The following is a 22,778-nucleotide window of genomic DNA, read 5'->3' as shown; positions in this document are numbered from 1 at the left end:
GTCCAGACATCAGAAATTGAACTGACATAGGGCCAGACTACATGTTAATATGGGCTCTATTTGAAGGTAAGACCTAGATAAATGTATATAATGTGTTAGTATTAAAAATTTTAGGGACCCACCCTGGACGCGGTGGATGGGCCCACATATTTGCGCAAATGTGTGATAAGAACTTAAATTATACTCCATGTTAATTGTAAGAGTTTATCAAAATAATTTTTACTATCAGTGTTCTTAGCACCTAGAGTGTGCATCAGTATTGTTCTTTTTTTCCTATAGGGCCAGATGCACCAATCTTCAAAAGTGATACAATGGAGAGTGATTAACAACCAACCAATCAGCTCCTAACTCCTATGTTTTAAAAAATGTCAGAGAGGAACTGGTTGGCTGTTTGTTAATCACTCTCCATTTTATCACTTGTGAAGCTTAGTACATCTGGCCCATAAAGATTTCACTTAGAACAAGAAAATAGGTTCATAATATAGAAACACCAAATATAAAGTACCTGCAGCATGCAGCTGGTCTGCTAAATCATACAGCAATTTAAAGTTATCTCCACTCTTTAGTCCTCGACCTAGAAGAGAACAGAAGATCATAGTGATTGTATGCGGAAAACAGTTACTTTGCTTAGATCAGGGATGGGGAACCTTCACCCCCTCAGCTGTTGTTGAACTACACATCCCAACTCACACTTTACAAAAACTAGACATTGACAGTTATGTACTACCATCCTAATGCATGAAGGTTAGCCATTATTACTAAGGCTATTACTGCATAGAACACAGCATCTGCTCTCCTATCTTTGCACAGATCGAATAAGCAACTTACCTCCAGAAACTACAACCTTGGCGCTGGTCAGCTCTGGGCGGTCACTCTTGGTCAAACTCTGCTGTATCCATTCAGATGTTCCAACCGGTGTAGGTGGCGACACTAAAGAATTGAATAAGTATTCCATTATAGGAAAACAACAACATTAGCAACTGTAGTTCTTTCAGCATATATTTTTTATTAAATAGAAATAAACCTGTTGAAAAGCTTTTAGAAGGAGTCTCAACAAGAAAATGGCATTTCCACATCTAACATGCTTTAACTGAAATAATATTGCTTAGGTAAAAGAAGTCCCCCTTCTATCAAATTTGGAACACACACACATACACAAACACACACACACACGGGGAGTATAACCAAGAATAATAGTAAATAACCAATCAATTACCTGTATGTCAGAAGACTTTTTCCCCATGCGAAAAGTTACTAACCAACTTTTTACATGCTTGTTGCCAAAAAAATCCCCAAGGTTTTCACCAGTTTGGTTATATTGTGAAAATCATTCCCTATTGAAAAAAGTATTTCCTCCAAGATTATATCCTATTAGAAGAGAGGGATAATTTATACCCTTTTACACCAAAAAACCCCCACAGATTTGTCCCTGGATTTTGATGGGTCATGCCTTTCAAATGCTGTGTACACACTGTGAGATTTAACATTAGATTTTGACTATATAGTCAAAATCACATGAAGATCGCACAGGTTTTTTACCTTGCGATCCTGATGCGCATTCCAGTGACAGCACAAAGCGAAACCCAGATAGACAGGGCAGCAATGACTATATAGTGCAGGCATGTCCAACGTTGGCCCTCCAGATGTTTTGAAACTACACATCCCAACATGCTTTTAGCATTCTCTAATAGCTTAACTGTGGCAAAGCATGCTGGGATGTGTAGTTTTACAACATCTGGAGGGTCAACGTTGGACATGCCTGATATAGTGCAAATCTAATGTAGATTGTATGAATTGTATGTAAATAGTACAGTTCGCAAAGATTGCATAGCACTCGAATCTTAAGTCAAACAGCAAGGGAATCTCCCATTTCCACTGCACCATAGTCCTGCAAAACCAGTTGATGTCATTAAAAATGATTAAATCTTAAAATGGATTGGTTGGAGACCACGTCGTACAAAGAAAAGTTAACCAAATTTTTTTGCAATAACTGGGAGAGTTATATTAACGGAACTGGGACAAGGGGTCTACAGAAAAAAGGTAGACAACCATTAGGTCGACAAGCAAAAAGGTGGACAGTGTCTAGGTCGACAGTCAAAGAAGAGTGACATGGGGTTTTTCACAGTTTTTTTTACCTGAATGTCGACACAGCGCCTCGCTACGCTCGGCACACTTTTTTTATTCTCCCGCCACGCCCTAGTGGATGGTAGGGCATGAAATATCGCCTGTCAGCACATGTTGGCTCAAAAATCAGTGAAAAACCCAATGTCGACCTTTTTGCTTGTCGACCGAATGGTTGTCTAGCTTTTTGCTGAATACCCATTGTCTGGATCCCATATTAACTCCCTCCTTAGAGATTTCAACTTAGATTAAAAAATATTTTGAAACGAGATTAGTGTTGGGAGACCCACCAATTCTTCTAAACATCCAATATATGAGACAGGAATAATGGAATATATATTCGGGGATCCCCGGGGCCGGAGTCCCTCCGCAAACAATACTGGATTAGTTCCGGTAGCATCTTTAATATCGGTTTATAGCGATACTAAATCCATGATAAACCACCAATAATATCTTCTGTAAAACGATAATTTATTAATATTGCCATTTATACTTTGTAAGTTCTTCTATGTGTCATGATAAATGCATTTACAATCCATGCCTGTAAATTCATGTTTAACAATTTATTATTCTTATTACATATACCTTGCACATGCATGGTTACATTTTGAAAATTTGAAGTACGGTGAAAACATAATAAAAAAAAAACCTCCAAAAAAAAATAGATTAATAGTATTCAATCCCAGGTCATGACTGTCAATCCGGCCCGACAGCCGTCACCTTGGCCCATCTTGTTCGGCTGCAGATCGCCAGGCGCGATTTAATGTCCCAATTGAGGATCGGATGATGATCAAAAGGACAAATTCCCTTTTTAATGTCATTTAAAAAAAAAAAAAAAAGTATACATTTTGTTTTAAAATTTTTTTTATAATTCTTGCATGGATGCGGGATCATGGGTATCAAGCATGCTTTCTACACCAACGGCCATTATTTAGTATCATTTTAATAATCCCAGTAAAGCCACTTAAAGACCTGTAGTACTCCACTGTTATTACTTTGGTCTTATGTTCTGTGCACATTTTTTTTTATTTTATTTTTTTAACACTTCTTTTATTGGAGCTTAAACATTGAAAATAAAAGATACTGCATATGTATAATACAAATATAAATGACAGTTATTTTGTGATAGATTAACAGTATCTAATAAGTACAATACAAGAAAGTCACTGCATTAATGAAAATTCAGAAATATGCTGGAGGAAGGAACAAATGTGTTTCATTCCATAATAGTTCCGAGAACAGTTGTGAATAGACTGTTTAATGGTAAGCGGTAGAATCAATGTAAAACTTTCCCATATTGAAAAAAAATGTTTAGCGCAAGATTACTTTTAGAGTGAAGCCTCCAACCAATCCCTGTGGGAAAAAAAAGTTTGTTTCGGAATAATCCAAGAGTTGGGGGAGGAGTTTTGTATCCACAGTTGCAAAGTAGATTTGCGGGCTGCTGATGGGACAAATTTTATTCTTTGTCGATCACCTTTTTATTGCTGACTTCAGGGTGTCCAAAGTATTTCAGACACAGCTGTAACTTGTCGCAATTGCCTTCCAGGTGTTCCCTTTTTTCCTTAGAGGAGTTTTAGGCACCCGAAATCCTAAAATCTTGTCATCATTTTTGTGCACTCCATTGAACAGTGTACAATTTTTCTTGTTAGTAAAGCAAGTTGCTTTTGTTGCCATGGTCATACAAGCTGCTTGTGCACATTCCAGTTTAGGGTATATGTTAACGTCTGCTCTCTCCTTAAATAAAATATCTTTAATTGGAAGAAATCTGAAACATGGATATATGTGTGGGTGGACCTATGGGAGTGTAGTCGGGAGTATAGTTGTTTAGAGTATAAAGGCCCATATACATGGGGTGATTTAAGACCATATTCGTGTGTGTATACAGGGCGACAATAGCTAGGATCACGCTTCCGCGACCAGACCAGCAATTTCCCGCGACCAGTGGCTTTCTCCTTCAGTGACTTGAAGTCACTGAGCGATATTAAGCCAAAATTGCTCAGCGACCAAATCGCTCCGTGTGTACGGAGCTTAAGGTGTACTTTGGAAAATATTTTATTAAAATAGGTTAAATGAGGTGTGGGAAAACCTCTGAAGAACGATCATTCCTGTCTTGACTGAGTTTACAGATCAATGTCTATATCCTTGATCGTATGTAGGCTTCCACTCGTCACTTTCTCCAAAAGGTTTCTTTAAAAGATTGTAGCGAGTATGGACTTTGTAGACACTTCCCTCATATGTAAAATCTGGGAAAAACTAATGAAATTGATATTTTAATAAAACAGATTTAAAATATATATATTATCGGGTTGGCCACATCTGTATGGTGAAGGGGACCACAGAGGGGAGATAGGTGACCATGTGGTATGGGTGAGGGGGCCATTTAGGAGACCATAGGTGGGAGAGGGGTGGCCATGCGTTGCATGGTATGGAGAGCCAAGCGGTCACATGTGAAGTGGGTAGGGAGCTACTGGTTTATTGGATGATCATGAGGATTGATTAAAATGAAATAAGGAGGCTAGTGGTATATTGAAACAACAGTACTTACCAAGACACACAATTCCTCAAACAGCTAAAGGCTCCTGTACTGCTGATGCTCTGCTGCCACATCTGCTTTCACTGCCATTGCTGATGCCAGATATCCACAGTCTGACAAATTGATCTGCAGTCCCACAGAACCAACTCAAGTCTGCAGGCTAATCAAAATGGTGGTTGGCCAATGTCCAGGAAGCTCTCTGTATACGCAATAAATTGTTGGGAATATGATAAGCCACCACCCCCTATCCGCACGATTGGTCAGTTGTGCGAAGAAAATGGAAACTCTTCTATAAGAATAATGGTGAAAAATAGAAGCCGGAAGCAGTAGCTTTCATGTGATGATTACAATCAGGAATTCCAGAGAGAGTACTGTGAATATTGCCACTAATTTGATACCCTAGCCACATGATGGGGAATTAAAAAAATGACAAGACTGAATAAAAAAAAAAAAAAATCACAAGTTTGAGGCTCACATAACCACATCCATCTTGGTTTTCTTCTACCAGTGCACAATACACTGCTGTTGCCAAACCGGGCATGATATAATAGATCTACACAAAGTATATAGTCAATAGAATGACCCCATAGGGTCATCTTATACCCCTTTTACACCAAAAACCCTGGTCCGACCCTGGTCTTTGAACGCTGGAGTTTCCAGGGTCTGACCCTGCTTTATACTGCATTTACACAGCACTTCAACCTGGGTCTGCACCATTTACACTGAACCTGGGTCAGCCCTGCCTTTCCTTGTTGAGATATATATATATATATATATATATATATATATATATATATATATATATATATATATATATCTACTGTATATAGATATATAGATATATCTATATATATCTATATCTAGATCTATATAGATCTATCTATATAGCTTGGAGGGGGTAGAGGGGGGAAGCTGTCCCCGGGTGCTGTGAGGGTAGAGGGGGGAAGCTGTCCCCGGGTGCTGTGAGGGTAGAGGGGGGAAGCTTTCCCCGGGTGCTGTGGGGGTAGAGGGGGGAAGCTGTCCCCGGGTGCTGTGAGGGTAGAGGGGGGAAGCTGTCCCCGGGTGCTGTGGGGGTAGAGGGGGGAAGCTGTCCCCGGGTGCTGTGAGGAGGAGGGGGGTCCCTGCGGCTGCTGAGGGGATAGGGGGTACCCGTCAGCCTGACACTATGATTGCCGGTGCTGCCGCTGCTGTATCTCCCCCCGGCGGCCGGTCCTTGCGGCGGATGGACAGTCAGTGTCGGCGGTCCCTCTGGCGCAGGGGAAATAGTACTATTTCCCCTGCGCCAGAGGGACCGCCGACACTGACTGTCCATCCGCCGCAAGGACCGGCCGCCGGGGGGAGATACAGCAGCGGCAGCGCCGTGTCAGGCTAGCCGCTGACAGGTACCCCATCTCGCCTCAGTAGCCGCAGGGACCCCCCTCCTCCCACAGCACCTGGGGACAGCTTCCCCAGCGCTGCACGCTGTGGACCCGCTGCGGGTGCCTGGACCCGCAGTGGGACCATTTACACCGCCATTTACACGGGTCACATCCGGGTTCTACCCAGGTCAGGACCTGGGTAGAGGATCCGTGTAAATGGACACGGATACCCCCTATTTACACCGCCGAGGATCCGGGTCTGACCCGGATTTTTCGGCGGTGTAAAAGGGGTATGAGAAATAGTCCACACAAAAAGGACAGCACCAGTTTTTTTTCCAAAGTGTGTTAATTTCACAGTCTGCGACCATTATTAGGCACATGCCATTCATGGGGCATTGCGGCTGTACACAATCATAGTCCATGCAGACGGTAATGAGGCAAAACTTGTGGGGGAAAAAAATCCTCCAAAACTTGTGTGATGACCTTCTGACCATATGGGGTTTACCTATTGACTGCTTAGCTAAAAACTATCTATACATTAGAACCCTGTTAAGCTGAAATGATCAAATGCATTACAGCTTGCCCTCCCATGACAAAACAAGGGTATTTATTGTTCAAGTATTCTCACCAAACCATTTTCAAAAATCAGGTTTACATATCAGTCAGAATCATGCCAAAAGTGTACCTAAAAAATGCAAAAGGGAAAAGAAGTTTTCTGAATTTCTCATCTAGAAGAAGATGCATAATGATGCAGTCCTGGTCCACTTTCATGTCCATCGCTGTATGTGGAAAGGTAAAGAGCTTAGTGATGGGTGCAGATAGCTTCTTACCTTGTTCTAGGCTTGCATTCCCTCCTGAATTTGAAGCCATTTCAAAAGATGTTCCTCTAATAGTAAAAACTTTTACAGACTCATCGCACTTCACAGAGCACAAGGCATTTCCTGCAGGAAAACATCATGCACATTATTAGTGCCACTTGAAAATTATGATGAGTTATTCACACGCACCTAATAGCACAATTTGGAGAAGGGTCTCATTTTCATATAAACACAAAAGGAAGACCATCATGATCTGTTCAACACAGACATTGAGGATAGGTCAGAATTCCCATTATACAGATACTATATAGCTGCTAGGGCCATAGACTAAAGTGACAGAAAGTCTCTGGACTCATGTCTCCAAATACTTCACTCCATTAGTCTGAGTGATACTGCTCTCTCCTGGCTATCTTCCTACTTCTGACGCCTGTCATGAATCCACCTCCCCTGCACTTCCACTTAATGTAGGTGCCCCCAAGGCTCTGTTCTTAGTCCTATCCTTTTCACTCTCTATACCACAGGTCTTCAACCTGTGGCCCTCCAGATGTTGTGGAACTACATGTCCCAGCATGCCCTGAGGTTTTTTGGCAAGCTCTTATTGGAAAAAATGTGGCAATGCGTGTTGGAACATGTAGTTTCACAACATCTGGAGGGCCACAGGTTGAAGACCCATGCTCTATACCATCCTCTCTAGGGGAGTTTGTTCGACTTCCGATATCACCTCTATGCTGAGGATAGTCAAATCTACTTCTCCTCACTCGTATTTCCAACTGTCCTAGCACTTTCTTAAACTAAACAGGTCTAATGGGCCCCATACATCAGCAATCACAATTAATGGATTTCCAGATCCAGGGATTTTTTGGCCAGATAAATGGATTCTACAATCTATCTGACTTTGCCCACACATTACAGATTTATTTCAGTGATCGGCAGATTTTTCCATCTAAAGATTGCATCTTCATATCTGGAAATTGCCCAATCGATTGCTGTTCATAATGTAAATAGATGAAGACGACGAACTGGGAATGCCCACACATATAAAAAAGATCCGCAGATAATACCAGATTATTAAACATGTTTAAAAACCTGATTAAGCAATCGAATGGCGATTTTGATTGGGATTGCCAAAAGGGGGAGCCCACACATCTAAAATTAATTGTGGCAATCATCTCCATATCTGAAAATAGTCACAATTAATTGCTGATGTATGGGGCCCCTAAGATTGAGCTGATAGTCTTCCCGCTATCCTGCATAACTTCACCTCCCTCAATTTCACCATCTCCTCTAACCGCCAAGTATGCTGCTTTGGCGTTAGTCTTGATTCCACAATCTCTCCTTGAAACCACACATTCAACACCTCACACAGTCCTGTCATTTCCGCCTCAAAAATATTTCCAGGATCAGACCCCAACTCATGGGTCTTCAACCTATGGCCCTCCAGATGTTGTCAAACTACATGTTCCAACATGCATTGCCATATTTTTTCCTATAAGAGCAAGCCAAAACGGTCAGGGAATCCTGGGAAATGTAGTTCCACAACATCTGGAGGGCCACAGGTTGAAGACCTGTGCCCTAACTCATCCCACTCACTAAACATCTCCAGATTGGCCTACCGTAATCTCCTACTTTCTGGCCTCCCTGTCAAATACCTCTCTCCCCTGTAGTCTCTCCTCAACGTTGCTGCCCACATCTTCCTCTCCAAACTTATTACGTTCACCTCCCCTCTTTTCCAAGCCCTACACTTTCTAATTTTATTAAAATCAGTTACCAGTCATCAGCATCAGACACCACCACCCTGGCTCAAAAGATAAATAGCTAAACGGACACCGGTAAGAACAGTTTATTCCCCACAGAATGACAGCCATTAAGAAATGTTGCCAGGGTTCTGTTCATGTTTCCAAGTAGTTGGTTCTCCCATTAAATGTCCCCATCTGCAGACCAGCTGGCATGTTTCTCTCAGTCTCCCTACCATATGGATCACATGAATTTACTGAAAACTGCATAGTTGGTAAAGCCCTCCATATGTGACCATACTCAACCCATACATTTATTATTCCCTTGGAACCATTTTGCTATGAGGATTTAACCCCCAAAAAATGCAGTACCAGCAATCATGCATTCTCTTATGAAATTTAAGGATCTGGAATATTTTCAGGGTAGCTAATTTATGCAGATCACTAGATCAAATAAAACTGATATATTGGAAAGTGCTCTTCAAATCTTCAACTTTAAAAAAAATATTGTGATTGTTTAAATAATTTATATAGATCAGAACAGTGGGGCTATTCAGCAAGTGTAGGATTGCCATTTGTGCGACAGCTGCCCCAGCAAGCTTAGAGCATTACACCAGGGATATTACTGTTGGAGCTGGATACAGTGTTCTGTGCTCCCACTGGGATTTCTCATCCTGAGGACACGGATTGTGTGTTGTTGTGACCAGCTCTCGGAACAGCAGGAAGTATTAATATTTAACAGGACATGTGGGGGGAGAGAGCACTCGATATTACTCAGTGCAAATGGTCTCTTCAACAAGGGTGAGGGGTAAGATGGGTTGATTTGCCAATTCTAAATATATAGACCAATACATAAAATGCAAACTCAGGACAAGATCTATCCAAGTAGAACGTATATATACACAGAAAAAAAATTATAATATGCTGTTACTTTTTATGTTATTTACTCAAACTTTGATACTTAATAGTGTCAAACAACTCATACAATAAAAATTCTCTCTATGTATAAATAGTAAACACCAACTAGAATCCTGAAATATTGATACAGGAAACTATCAGCAGAGAACTCGTAGGAATATAAATGTATTTTTTTTGTATTGTACTGCTAATGAGATTAAATGAATGCATGCAGACCAGAGTAGAACATTATTCGCCTTGTCCAAGAAATAAATATTTATACGTTTCATCTGCACACCTAGATTTTACTGCACTCGGTACTTGTTTCCTAGAACGGCCACAATCGTGAGTGATCGTGGCTCTTAATTAAGGGACACGATCCTCACGATGTGGCCGATTTTTTACAATTTTTTCCCTTTGATTGACAGAAATCGGGTCAATCGGTCGGTCGCGACCAATTAAAATCGGCCGCGATGCGACCGACCGATTGACCCGATTTTTCCATAGACTTCAATGTTAAAAAATCTTTTAACATTGAAATCGGTCGGTCTTGTGCCATTATAATGGCACAAGATGAGATGGGCTTGATTAAGTCCATCTCACATAGTGAAAAATGATAAAAAAGGTGAAATGGGCCAATATGACCCATTTCACATTTTTTATGTGCCCGCCATGACCCCACGATAGACGTCAACCCGAAGCGTGGCGAGCGCAGCGAGCCCGCGAGGGGCGGCGGTGCGCGTCCTCCGACCTTTTCATTCCCCTACTATCCACTAGGGCGTGGAGTGAGAATAGAATAGTGTGGCGAGCGCAGCGAGCCACCGAGCCCGAAGCGTGGCGAGCGCAGCGAGCCCCGCGAGGGGACGCGTATACCTGTGAAGTTATACGCGTCCGCTCGCCACGCTTCGGGCTCGGTGGCTCGCTACGCTCGCCACACTATTCTATTCTCACTCCACGCCCTAGTGGATAGTAGGGGAATGAAAAGGTCGGAGGACGCGCACCGCCGCCCCTCGCGGGCTCGCTGCGCTCGCCACGCTTCGGGTTGACGTCTATCGTGGGGTCTAGCCCACTTAGTAACATTTGGGGGGGCAATTGAAAATAATCATGTGAAAAAAAAAAAAATCGGGTGAAAAATCGGTCGGTCGGATCGGTCGCATCGCATGCGACCAAATCGCATGCGATGCGATCGATCCGATTTTTTATCTTACGACCACAACGATCTAAATCGTTGTGGCCGTTCTAGGAAACAAGTACCCTGCACTCTATTTAGAGATACCTACCTTGTTAAAACCTCGAGAACAACTGTGGATTCCAAAAAAAACTCTCAAAGCTCTTCCCTTCTCATATTAAAGGGCTGTTGTGGGCAAGATCATGGCTACACAGTAGTGACTTCCAAAACAGCCTTTCATCTTTCTGCAGGTCACAATCTTCTAATTTTTGCTACTTTTTTCACCGGGTTCCATGGCTCGTTCACTAATGGTGTGTACACACGGTGCAAATTACTCTTTGATTTTGACTATATAGTCAAAATCTAATCGGTATCGCATAGACATCAAATGAAGATAGAACATGTTTTTAAGCTTTCGATCCCGATTCGAAATAGAATAGCCAAATAGATAGTGCAGCAATGACTTTATAGTACAGATCTGTACAATATAGTCCAAATCGAATGTGTGCGTCTGGCTTGCCGTGCGATTTGATCCCGGACGAATAGGGATCAAATAGCAAGGCTATCATACGGTGTTCACAGCATAAGAGTTCAAAGCCTATAGTTAAACTGACCTAGTCTACCAGACACCCAGCTATTTGTATATGACACTTCTAGATCTGAATCGCTACATCTGTGTGCTCCCAAGTTTGTATACACAGTCTTACAATGTAGCTGTGACAGCTTTTTTCAACAGTTCTATTCTGTATACAGACTCAGTTGTACAGAATACACAAGCTTCAATGAAATCAGAAGTCTTGTGTGTCCTAGTCGCATTAAATTATGAAGACATTTTCAGCAATAAAAATTAAAAAAGAAATCTGACTGCAGAGTTACAAAGGCTAACTCATGCCAAACATATTGCATTGCAGGGACGTAGGAGGACACACCTGTACTTGCATATTCCCATCGAGGACAATCAGTGTTGCCTCAGGTTCCAGGCAAGGAAAAAAACAATTTTCAGTTTCAGACTTGGTCTTTTCACGGCTCCTTGTTTTTTCACAAAAGTAATAGCAGCATATCTCAGATGCGGGGGTGTGTGGAGGGTATGTATACTGATTTATCTGGACAACCAGCTCCTGTGAAAAATCCCCATAGGTTTTTCAGGATCATCTCTGCTTACAAGTAGATCTTCTCCAGTCCCACAGGTGGATAATCAGTTGAAGAAAATCAACCAAATTCAAGAGGTTACACTTGAAAGCCTTATTGGAATCCAAAGTTCAGCAGGTGTTTCCGCTGGAAAAAAAAGTCCAGTCCAAAAGGCCAAAATTGGCATCTTCCTGGGAGCCATCGAGTCTTAATCCATTATTGCATGCAGTTTCAATCTTGTACTCTACTTATGGGAGGTACTGGTACTCCGATAATTGTTTGCCTTCAAAATGTCTTTTACTCTGCCATAGTGGCTCTACCAGTCCACCCCAAAAAAGCCACTTCTTTTGGAACCAGGATTGGGTCCTGTTCACCACTGAGGTAAGTCTCCAGGCTGGGAGCAATAACTTATAACTGGATAGCTCAGGATAGATGACTCCCAATCAAACGCACTAGAGCTCAGAGCGGTGTACCAAGCACAAAAGATCTTCTCGCTGCCAGTAAAGTAAAATCAGAAAACCATTGCTTACATAAATCAGGGTGGCGCACACACTCTCAAGACGCCATGAAAGAAGAAAGAGGTTTTCTCTGAGCTAAGAGGTCACTGCTGGCAGCCTAATGCACCCAAGCGGAGCTACAATTGAATAGTTTCCTTAGGCTCCATCTGCTGGCTGTCAACAAGCTTTCAATTTAATTCCCCCTTTAGAGTCAGAAGAGGCCGCAATGACATAATGTAATTTGTTACTTCTATTTGACCAATGAAGAAATATGTAGTGCATTTCAGAATAAGTTGTGGAAACCAGCTGCAAGTTTAAATTAACAATATCTAATCTCTTACATAGGGGGATATCAGAGAATTTTCCCTCCCATTTACTCATGTCTCCCTTTATCTTTCCTAAATCGCTGTGAATTTTGTCACACAATTTTAGATTTTTCCCACTTTTGGCAGGTATTCAATGACACATCACAATGTGCAGCGGATCCGGTTTAGGATTCGCTGCACAGTCGCAGGGTTCCGGAGGGCTAGAGCATTCGCTGACAGCCCTCCCTCTCACCCTATTCAACGCCTCAGGGGCTCACTGCCCCTGACAGCGATTTTTAACCGGGGACGGCAGCAGGCAGGGAAATGAAAGCTTCCCTGCCTGCCCCAGAATCTGTGGGGGAGTAGCTGTCCCCCACGGGAGAGCTGGTAGGGGACGGGGGTAGGGAGTCACTGCACTTGTCCCGCTCGTACATATTTAATGAGCAGGACCAGTGTGCAGTGAATATTTAATGATCGGATCCCCGCCCCTGCTGGCGATAGTGTAAAAAAAAAAAACTCCATTGAAATACACCAGCGAATTGCAGCGACTATGAAACTGGCCGGCATTCACTGTTCGCTTTTGGCGAACAGTGAACATTGAATAGGGTGAATCAGATTTTCAGTGAAAAAGATTCACTGCAAGGAGTGAAAACAGCCTGATTCGCCGGAAAAAAAATAAAAATTAAATTGGGAGCATTGACCATTAACATGAACAATTAGCATTGGCCATTAACATTAGCACTAACCCTAAGTCTAGGCTTAAACACCTAGGACTAGCTATAAAATTGGGGAGGAACCACACGCAGGTTTTTTTTCCCCCAGCGGGGTCCCAATTACCTCATACAACTACTGTTGTTTGCAGTGGCACGCAGCATATGGCCTTTAATGTGGCGAGTGCCAGTCCATACAGCTCTCTATGGAGCGCTTAGACCTGTTAGATTTGGTAGCGAGGCCAGCATTTACCTAAACACCGCCCAAACCTCTGGTAAGTAACTCCTGTATTATAAAACCACAAACTGCAGACACTACCCTTTGGTTCTAGAAGACAAACAATTTGCTGCACAGTCAATGTACTCCTTAGAGCAGGCATGTCCAAACTTTGGCCCTCCAGCTGTCGTGAAACTACACGTCCCAGCATGCCTTGCCACAGTTTTGCTAAAACTATGGCAAGGCATGCTGGGATGTGTAGTTTCACAACAGCTGGAGGGCCACAGTTTGGACATGTCTGCCTTAGAAGTTAGGCTGACATAGCACGAGAGCCAGCTCTACTATCACAACAAGCCCAAACCCTCTAAAATAAATGTACAAATATATATGATCGGATCATTTCCATATGACCATTACCAGCTCTATCTTGCTGATTTTTTTTTACCAATTTACTGTCACTCTCGTCACCAACCACTAGGTGTTTGTAGTTCCAAACAGTAGTAATGTATCCTAGCTATATCAGGCTATGTTATTTTTATTTAACAAAAATATTACAAAGTTTCTGCAGAATAAAATTCGGTACTTGTGTAGTTTCACGGCGCCAGCATGGCGCCGTGCTACTACCGGTTTGTACGCTCGGCAAACTATCTAAAATAAACTAACTTAACTCTATGCCAACATGGATAGTTCATACCCCCTCTATCCATGTTGGCATGGAGTTGATTTTAGATAGCAGAGTAGGAAGGGGGTAGTGGAGTGAATTGCGCTGCTGATATAACAATAGGTTAAAATAATAGACACACTTAATGGCTGTACAAGATAAATGAGTGATGGACACACTGTTTGTAAATTGAATTATTTTATATGGAAAAATAGAAAAATAGCATTACATTTACAAACATCAGATTAAAACATTTAAAAAATAAGTACAATTAATTCATAAATAATACATATAGCTGTGGCGTTGATATCCGATTAAATGGAGATATCTTTAGATCGATAGCAGCAGCCTTTCAGTAATTCATTATACTACAGTCAATTTGTAGAAAAGTCACTTAATGTGAATAAAGTGAGAAACGGATTGTCCAGAACTTAAATGGACTAGGTTGTGCTTAGACAGTAGTAGCAGTTACGAATATGACAATATAGACACAGGTAATCTTATGTATGCTCACCCTTAATATTGGATGGAATTGGAGTGGAAATTCTCCAGCACTCGGTTGCCAGGTAATAGGATGGGAGGATGGTGTCTCCACTAGCAAGTAGCTCTGGTGCTCCTCTCGGCAAATGCCGGTGTAGCCAGCCGGTGGTTCGGTATAGACTTACCACACTGACCACGGCGGAAAAGGAGAGATTTAGAGATGTTTATAATCGCCAGATGCTTTAATAGATGGAGGTTCCGTACACCAGCGGCGTGTGGAAAGCTGCGTTGCTGCTGTGGAACTACTGATGTCTGCTTGCATGAATCTCCAGGTGAAAGTGAAGTGTGACGTCAACGCGTTTCGTCCCCTTCAGTCAAATGGGAACTTTTTCAAGACGGATAATCCGTCACTTTCACCTGGAGATTCATGCAAGCAGACATCAGTAGTTCCACAGCAGCAACGCAGCTTTCCACACGCCGCTGACTACCTGCCGCCACACGCTGATTTCAACCTCTCAGCCGCATCCTCTCAGAGCCGGTCACCGCCGAGTGCTTACATCATCAAGCCGGCCGAGGTACGGCACCCCTGCTCGCCGCCGGTCACTGACCGCTCCAACAGTACCAGCGCAGCCCTTACACGCCACGGGCTGATTGCGGCTCCACGCTGACCTCACCTCTCAGCCGCAGGAACTCAGCGTTGAAAGCTGCCCCTGCTAAACTACTCTACGTGACAACGGCACAGGTAAATCTACTGGCTCACCGCTGCTTTCTGTATCCATCAAGTCAGCTGAAGTGCAGCGTATCCCCCCCCCCCGCTGCCGGCCATCAGCTGTTCTACCAAGCACCTACGACATAAACCAGGTGTACGGAACCTCCATCTATTAAAGCATCTGGCGATTATAAACATCTCTAAATCTCTCCTTTTCCGCCGTGGTCAGTGCGGTAAGTCTATAACGAACCACCGGCTGGCTACACCGGCATTTGCCGAGAGGAGCACCAGAGCTACTTGCTAGTGGAGACACCATCCTCCCATCCTATTACCTGGCAACCGAGTGCTGGAGAATTTCCACTCCAATTCCATCCAATATTAAGGGTGAGCATACATAAGATTACCTGTGTCTATATTGTCATATTCGTAACTGCTACTACTGTCTAAGCACAACCTAGTCCATTTAAGTTCTGGACAATCCGTTTCTCACTTTATTCACATTAAGTGACTTTTCTACAAATTGACTGTAGTATAATGAATTACTGAAAGGCTGCTGCTATCGATCTAAAGATATCTCCATTTAATCGGATATCAACTCCACAGCTATATGTATTATTTATGAATTAATTGTACTTATTTTTTAAATGTTTTAATCTGATGTTTGTAAATGTAATGCTATTTTTCTATTTTTCCATATAAAATAATTCAATTTACAAACAGTGTGTCCATCACTCATTTATCTTGTACAGCCATTAAGTGTGTCTATTATTTTAACCTATTGTTATATCAGCAGGGCAATTCACTCCACTACCCCCTTCCTACTCTTCTTTCTCTGTGTGAGTCACGACAGACCCACAGGAGTGCATGCTGCAGCTGAATAAATCTGTACATACAGATTAATTATAAACTAGAATTTTTCTGATATTGCCTAGCGCCGGGAAGTGTGCCTTAGGGTACTCCCAGTTTTGGGTCTCCCTACTACACACCCATCCCCTATTCGTTTTGATTTTAGATAGCGTGGCGAGCGTAGCGAGCCACCGAGCCCACAGCGTGGGCGCCGTGAAACTACACAAGTACCTAAAATTCTTATGGTTATAGCTGTCGTTATAGGAATACAGCTCTGATAGGAAAATCATGGGTACTTATGTAATATCTGGACTCCCGGTTTTCTTATGAGACCGTGTGCGCTCGCCTCGCTGCGCTCGCCACACTATATAAAATCAACTCCATGCGTAGTTGGATAGTAGGGGTATGAAAAAATGGGGTGCATTTAACATGGGAGTCCAGATAATACATAAGTACCAAATCATGCAGCAGATAACTTACCAGCATAGATTGTCCTTACGAATGTATCTGGCGACTTGATTTCAATTACTTCAGAAACTGGGGCTACGTCCAGCTTTGCTGCTACTCTGGGCAAGAGACTCTGCAAAGGAAATGACGACACTATCACAACAGACTTTCCAGTACTGAAAAAGTAGGAATAGTTACAGGACATGATAATGGAACACAAAGCCATCTCCTTCTTGTTCGCATAAGGAAGCATGGGTTCGACATGCATACTATTGTACTACTGAAGCAAGATTTAGGTTTAGAGGAGAAGATAGCTGGTAACATGAATAGAGACATGTGAGAAACCTTATATGAAGAGGTAAGAGAACAGCGGTCATGGAGGGCAATGGGAGAGAAGTGTAAATGAATATAATGTATGAAGAAAAATTACTTTTTTACAGCACTTTAATAGTTTCCTGAACCTGGAGAACATATTTATATAACTTCAATGAATACTTATGGGAAACCAATCTCGTTATCACAAGTTAACGGCACTGAGCAGGGAATTGCTGTACCTAGCCCATTACACAATTAAGACCACAAACATTCTCCCCACCCTTATTATAAAAAGTACAGTCACCTTTCCAAAAGCTGAAGCTCCAGCACAGATGTGTGTGAACCCGAACTGCTTCTGTGCTTCTAAAATCAAGGGGGTCAGCTCCTCTGTTAACGAGAAAAATGGGTTTGTTTTTTGATCTTAGGCTATAATTATAGGCAATGAATCAACGAAACATATACTAGTCTACTACAAAAAAATTAAGCAGTGAAAGCTTTTAGCCTACTACTAAGAAAAAAAAAAAAAAAAAGGGACTTAATAAAATTATCACATTCCACCCACTGCTTCACATTTGTGACCCTGAAGAAGATCCTTGGCCCCTGTTTCTTCTTGCGCGTCTCTCAGTGAGCTTATCCAATCTTTCAACCTTCAATACCACCCGTATGCTCATGGCATGGGATCTTTCTTGCACCGACATTTCCCCTTCCATGATACATGCTGTCGGTCATCTTATCCTGGATGTCTTATTGACATCTATTTCAGAAATACTACCCCCCCCCCCCCCCCCCATGTCTAAAATAAAATCAATCTCCCTTTTCTATTGTACCACCAGCCTGTGAGTCATCATTGCCTCTGCCCAATCATTCTCCCCTCACATTCAGTCCCTCCGGTCACATCTGCCTCTACTATATCTCCAGAATTAGGCCACTTCTCACCTCAAAGAAACTAAAACCCTCATATCCTATCTGGATCACTAATCTACTCCTCTCTGGCTATGAGAACTCCCGCCATGCCAATCTTCAGGCTATCTATAATCTACCAATTACTGCATAGTCTCCCCTTTCTCATCAGTTCCTCCCGCTATTAGGGGTAAATTTAACAAGATGAGAGTTCTATTGAAGATGGAATGTTGTCCATAGCATCCAGTTTCTATTATCTTCTAGAAGATGCTCAATAACAAAAGTAGAATCTGATTGGTTGCTATGGGCAACATCCAATCTTCAATAGAACCAACTTAGTAAATGTACCCCTTATAGCCGAGCATTCTCATATCCAACTCTGACGTCTTCACACTCCTTTCACCCAGCCTAAAAACATACAGTTAAGAGATCTCTTAAGTCAAGCTTACCACCCTTACCCCTCTCTTTCCAGCCACTGCCTGGATACATGAACCAATGTATACTGTATCAGACTTCAACATAGAAAAATGATCACCTGGTAGGAAACCCTTGTATGCTTCATGCTGAGCTACAAACAGTTTAGAAACTCCTTGAACCTTTCCCAGCTGCTCAGCGACCTGTAATAAATAAAAATCAGTAAAAGAAAATAGTATTTTTATCAACTAATGTAAAAGACGTTACTAATGCCCCTTTCAGACCGCACTTAAAAACCGGTATTTTGCAGATTTTTAACCGTTTTAAAACGGTAATCTGTGCGGTCTGAAAGGTGCAGGACCACTTTACCGTTTTACAAAAGCCGTTTTTGTAAAACGGTTAAAATGGAGGGTCCTACCCGTTTCAGACCCGGTATTTTGGCATCAAAATCGGGTCTGAAACGGTATTTAGGACCCAGCCAATGAGCTGGGCCCTAAATTCAGCGCAGTGAATATTGCTATATTCATAGCACTGGAGCCGCCCCCCATGGGTTAACATCCCACGACACCCCCCCCCCCCCCCCCCGCAATGTGTTAAGAAACCCCCCCTGTGCAGCCGGTACCTCCGTAATTGCGGATCCCGGCAGTATGGACTGCTGCGCTTATTAAAAAAAAGTGACTTTCGGAAAATGGAAAACCTGTTTAAAAAAAACTGTCTTTTGTATGGGGGCAGCCATTTTCAGAAAGTCACTTTTCTTATAAGAAAAGGGGGTTCTTAAACACATTGGGGGGGGGGGGGGTTATTAGGTAATTTTTCACCAGGGCACACTCCCATCACTGGCAATATTGTCGCCAGCGACCATATTCCCACCTATATCAGCTCCTATCGCAGTTGTGTGTACACGGCTTTAGAGGTGAAAAAATCTGACAAGGCTGTAGTCCTATATAAAACTTTTGTTCTAAGAAAATAGACCTTTAAACAGTTGTCAGTATAAGCAGATAACAGTAGAACACACAAATAATACAATGTATTCCACTAAATCATATAGGGAGATTTAAAAAAAAAAAAGGTACTTGTTTAGTTTCACGGCAGCAGTTACGTAGTCAGCGTAGTGTCCCTGTCAGAATCAGCATTGTGTTTCCACAGCCAGCATAGTTAGCGTCCCTGCGACTATGTGTATGTTCGTAGCTAACCGGAGCTTACACAGTTAGTGTAGTCAGTCAGCATAAAATCCATTTGACAGTTAACACGTGTCATCATTATTGTTGTTTCAGATGGATGACATGGCAGATGTTAATGTTTTCCTGAAACACCCCACTATCCACGCCAGCCCGAAGCATGGCACAGTACGCGTCCTCCCAACCTGTTAATGCTCCCACTATGCACGTTGGCGTGGAGTTGATTTCATAAAGTGTGGCCAGCTCAGCAAGCCTCGCGAGGGGACGCAGAATACACTTCAAGTAATATGAGTTAGCGCGCCACACTTCGGGCTCATTTTACGCTGCGCTCGACGCGCTTCGGGCTCGGTGGCTCACCACACTTTATAAAGTCAGGTCCACGCCGACGTGGTGGGTGGGGTTATCAAAAGGTAGGGAGGATGCATACCACGTGCGCTCACCGCGCTTTGGGCTGGCGTGAATAATGGGGGCTTGAAATGAAGGCATTTGCCAGTATGTAACATGGAACACTGGCAAATGCGTCCATTATTGTGCATGAGATGAACTTGCGCACCACACCTCCCCTTTGTGCACAAGACGCACGCGCTATCAAACCCCTAACCCTGTCCATCTCACTGAAGTGGATACAGGCAGGGTTGCCGTACCCTGCCGCAAGAATGACTGAGATGTACAAGCGTATGAGACGCTTGTGCGTCTCAGGCAGATGGAGCGCCTCTCCGCCGGCGTCCACCAGCACAGGGGATCTGACGGTTACCGGCGCTGTGTGAGAAGCGCTCACTAGGATTGCCAGGGGACAGAACATTGACACTACACTGACTGCGCTAAGCTGCCATTGGGCTACACTGACAACGTAGCGTAAGGTACCGCCGTGAAATAATAATAATCATGCAGCTGAATAACAAATAGTAATAATAGCAAACTGAACTAGTGCCCCAGGATCACGGTGTGCTCTACAAACATGGGAGTACATGTACAGATCGTGCCAATACAGCTCTTTTTGCTTTTCCTCTTTACCGAAGCAAGAAGCATTTTCACTTATATGCATTAAAATCTTAAGCACTGAAGTGGGAGTGAAGACTCCTCCATTCCACAATCCCCCCAAAGTGCATCAGCCTAGTGCCAATGAGCTGCTTGCTTGGCTCCTCTGGACATATGCAAAATCTCATGAGTCTGTCGAGTTCTTACATACAGACTGGAGCTGGTGGATGCTGCAGCCAGGGACAGCTCTGTCGTATAGGCAATGACACCTGCAGCTGTCAAAATTGATAGCTACACGGCCAGCTCTGCTGACTGTTCATACTCTGCTCACTGCTATCGACACGCTATCTTGTAGATAGCAGCATCAATAATGACAGCGGACATAGTGCCCATTGTCCTCTTGCATGCCTCTTCTCTTACATACATGAGGGAGCAGCTTTATCAGCGTAGATAATTGTGGTGGCACCACTTCTCCCCCATATAGATGCTTTATACAACATGATTAGTGCAGGATGAGAATAAGAGGGTGGAGGGCCATACCCAAGAGAGTTAACAGTCTAGGGCAGGCATGTCCAAACTGTTGCCCTCAAGCACATCCCAGCATGCCTTGCCATAGTTTTAACATTCCCTAATAGCAAAACTGTAACAAGGCATGATGGGACTTGTAGTATTACAACAGCTGGTGGTGCCGTAGTTTGGATGTGCCTGGTCTAGGGGAACAGCAGCTTTTTACAAATTACATAATCGTGTTCATTCTTGCACTTTAGGCTGGTAAGAGGAACTACGTGGGTTTTGGAAGATGCAGGGTGCTAGTTTGAACCCTGCATAAGAATATTATTAAAATGTTGAATAAGCTAAAGGGTAAGTAAACATGTTTTAGAATAAGGATATAGCCAAACGTGTAATTTATTTATTTCTTTTGGTGGGGGGGGGGGGGGCTCACATCATGAGCTAATCAATTGTTGCTGTGGGTGCCTATTAAATCTGCTAGCACGCTAATGTGGTGAGCAGAGATCAAAGAAAAATACAACTTTTTGGTGCAAATGGTAGCTTTCTAGTTGAGCCCAATAGTTAAGATAGAACTGGCCACTGTACGCGTCTAATGCTAACCACACATCAGACCAACTTTCCTCCAACCATCCAACTAGTTGGTTGGATGGAATAAAAACCTGGTACTGGATAGGAGCAAATGTTATTTGTAATTAATTCATTTGTTTCCCAAATTGGAAAATGGACAATTGTCCCTCAGACACTGTACTGTAGTTGGACCTTTTTGATTCAAACAATTTCACTGAATGTTTGTCCATTCTCCAGAGTTTGTGAGCAAATTTCTTATTGGCATTTGCCCCCATACAGTACCAGATTTTCAGTCCAATCAAACAAACTAGTTGGATGGTTGGAGGAAAGTTGGTCTGATGTGTTGCCAGCATTAACAGCAGCTTACATGCAACTGGCCAAATAAAATTGTTTATAACATCTCAGCATTGTACTCATTAGGGAATATAACTGGAGTAAGCAGGAAGAGATCATTTTATAACAGGTACAGTAAAGTAGTGCTGAGGAGTGAGGACCTGTAGAACACTAAAACATAGTAACAGGGCAGCCTATGAGCTGCAGGTAGAGCAGCATACAGTACCTTTGTGCAGTCAGCACCAACCACCAAGCAGGACACATCGCCTCCTATTCTCTTAGCAGCAGAAATTGCGCTGAGGGTGATGGGGGTCACCTGCTGGTTGTCATGCTCCGCAATCACCAGGGTGCTGAGTAACCTGCGCACGGCAGTGGTCTGAGGACAGAGAACAGGTTATGTCATACACAGTTCAAGTGACAGACACTGGGTGGAGGACAGACATACTACAGCTGCAGCTCTTCATTCACACACACCCTACTGCACACAGACATGACACTGCGTCACACATAACAACACAGGCGGGACACATGCAGCCTCTCACCCCGCGCTGTACGCCGGTGCTCGCAGCGCGATACATGTCAGGCACAGAGGTGACCGGGATAGCTGTGACGTGTTACAGCTGCGACGGGAGAACTGGGCTAGCTGCCTGCGCCTGCAGGCGTGGGAATCACGCGTCACACATGGGCGGGTGAGATGGGCGGACTGCGGGAACTAGCAGCTCCGCCTCTCACACTCATGCCGGGTACAGCGGCCGCAGTAGCGCCGCCGCCTCAGTTGTTGTTGCTGCGCCTGCGTAGCGCCGCTGTTGTCTTCTGAATATGCAGCGGCCTCGTATTAACATTTATGTCTATGGTGCCAGCCTATCACTTTGACTAGTAATAATATGGTGGCTTGTGCACATTGTACATCTTGCTTTGCACACTTGAGGGGGTGACCTGGCATATCCAGCACCCC

General features: G+C 43.2%; 1 protein-coding gene across 1 annotated transcript in view; it reads right to left on the bottom strand.

Annotated features, from left to right (window-relative positions):
* ETFA (electron transfer flavoprotein subunit alpha) overlaps positions 1-22,524 on the bottom strand; it is a 42,990-nt gene extending 20,466 nt beyond the window's left edge. The window contains exons 1-8 of the mRNA XM_083183161.1: positions 22,366-22,524; positions 22,050-22,199; positions 18,379-18,460; positions 17,248-17,330; positions 16,662-16,761; positions 6,843-6,953; positions 829-930; positions 506-574 (exon numbers count right to left, since the gene is read on the bottom strand). Coding sequence (XP_083039287.1) covers positions 506-574; positions 829-930; positions 6,843-6,953; positions 16,662-16,761; positions 17,248-17,330; positions 18,379-18,460; positions 22,050-22,199; positions 22,366-22,401 — 733 coding nt within the window. The 5' untranslated portion in view covers positions 22,402-22,524. The remainder of the gene's footprint in view (positions 1-505; positions 575-828; positions 931-6,842; positions 6,954-16,661; positions 16,762-17,247; positions 17,331-18,378; positions 18,461-22,049; positions 22,200-22,365) is intronic.
* Positions 22,525-22,778: the final 254 nt, after the last annotated feature.

This window comes from Crinia signifera, chromosome 4, assembly GCF_055691185.1.
Source record: "Crinia signifera chromosome 4, ASM5569118v1, whole genome shotgun sequence".
Taxonomy (NCBI): domain Eukaryota; kingdom Metazoa; phylum Chordata; class Amphibia; order Anura; family Myobatrachidae; genus Crinia; species Crinia signifera.
Note: the sequence above shows the minus strand (reverse complement) of the source record. Positions and strands in the feature narration are given on the sequence as shown.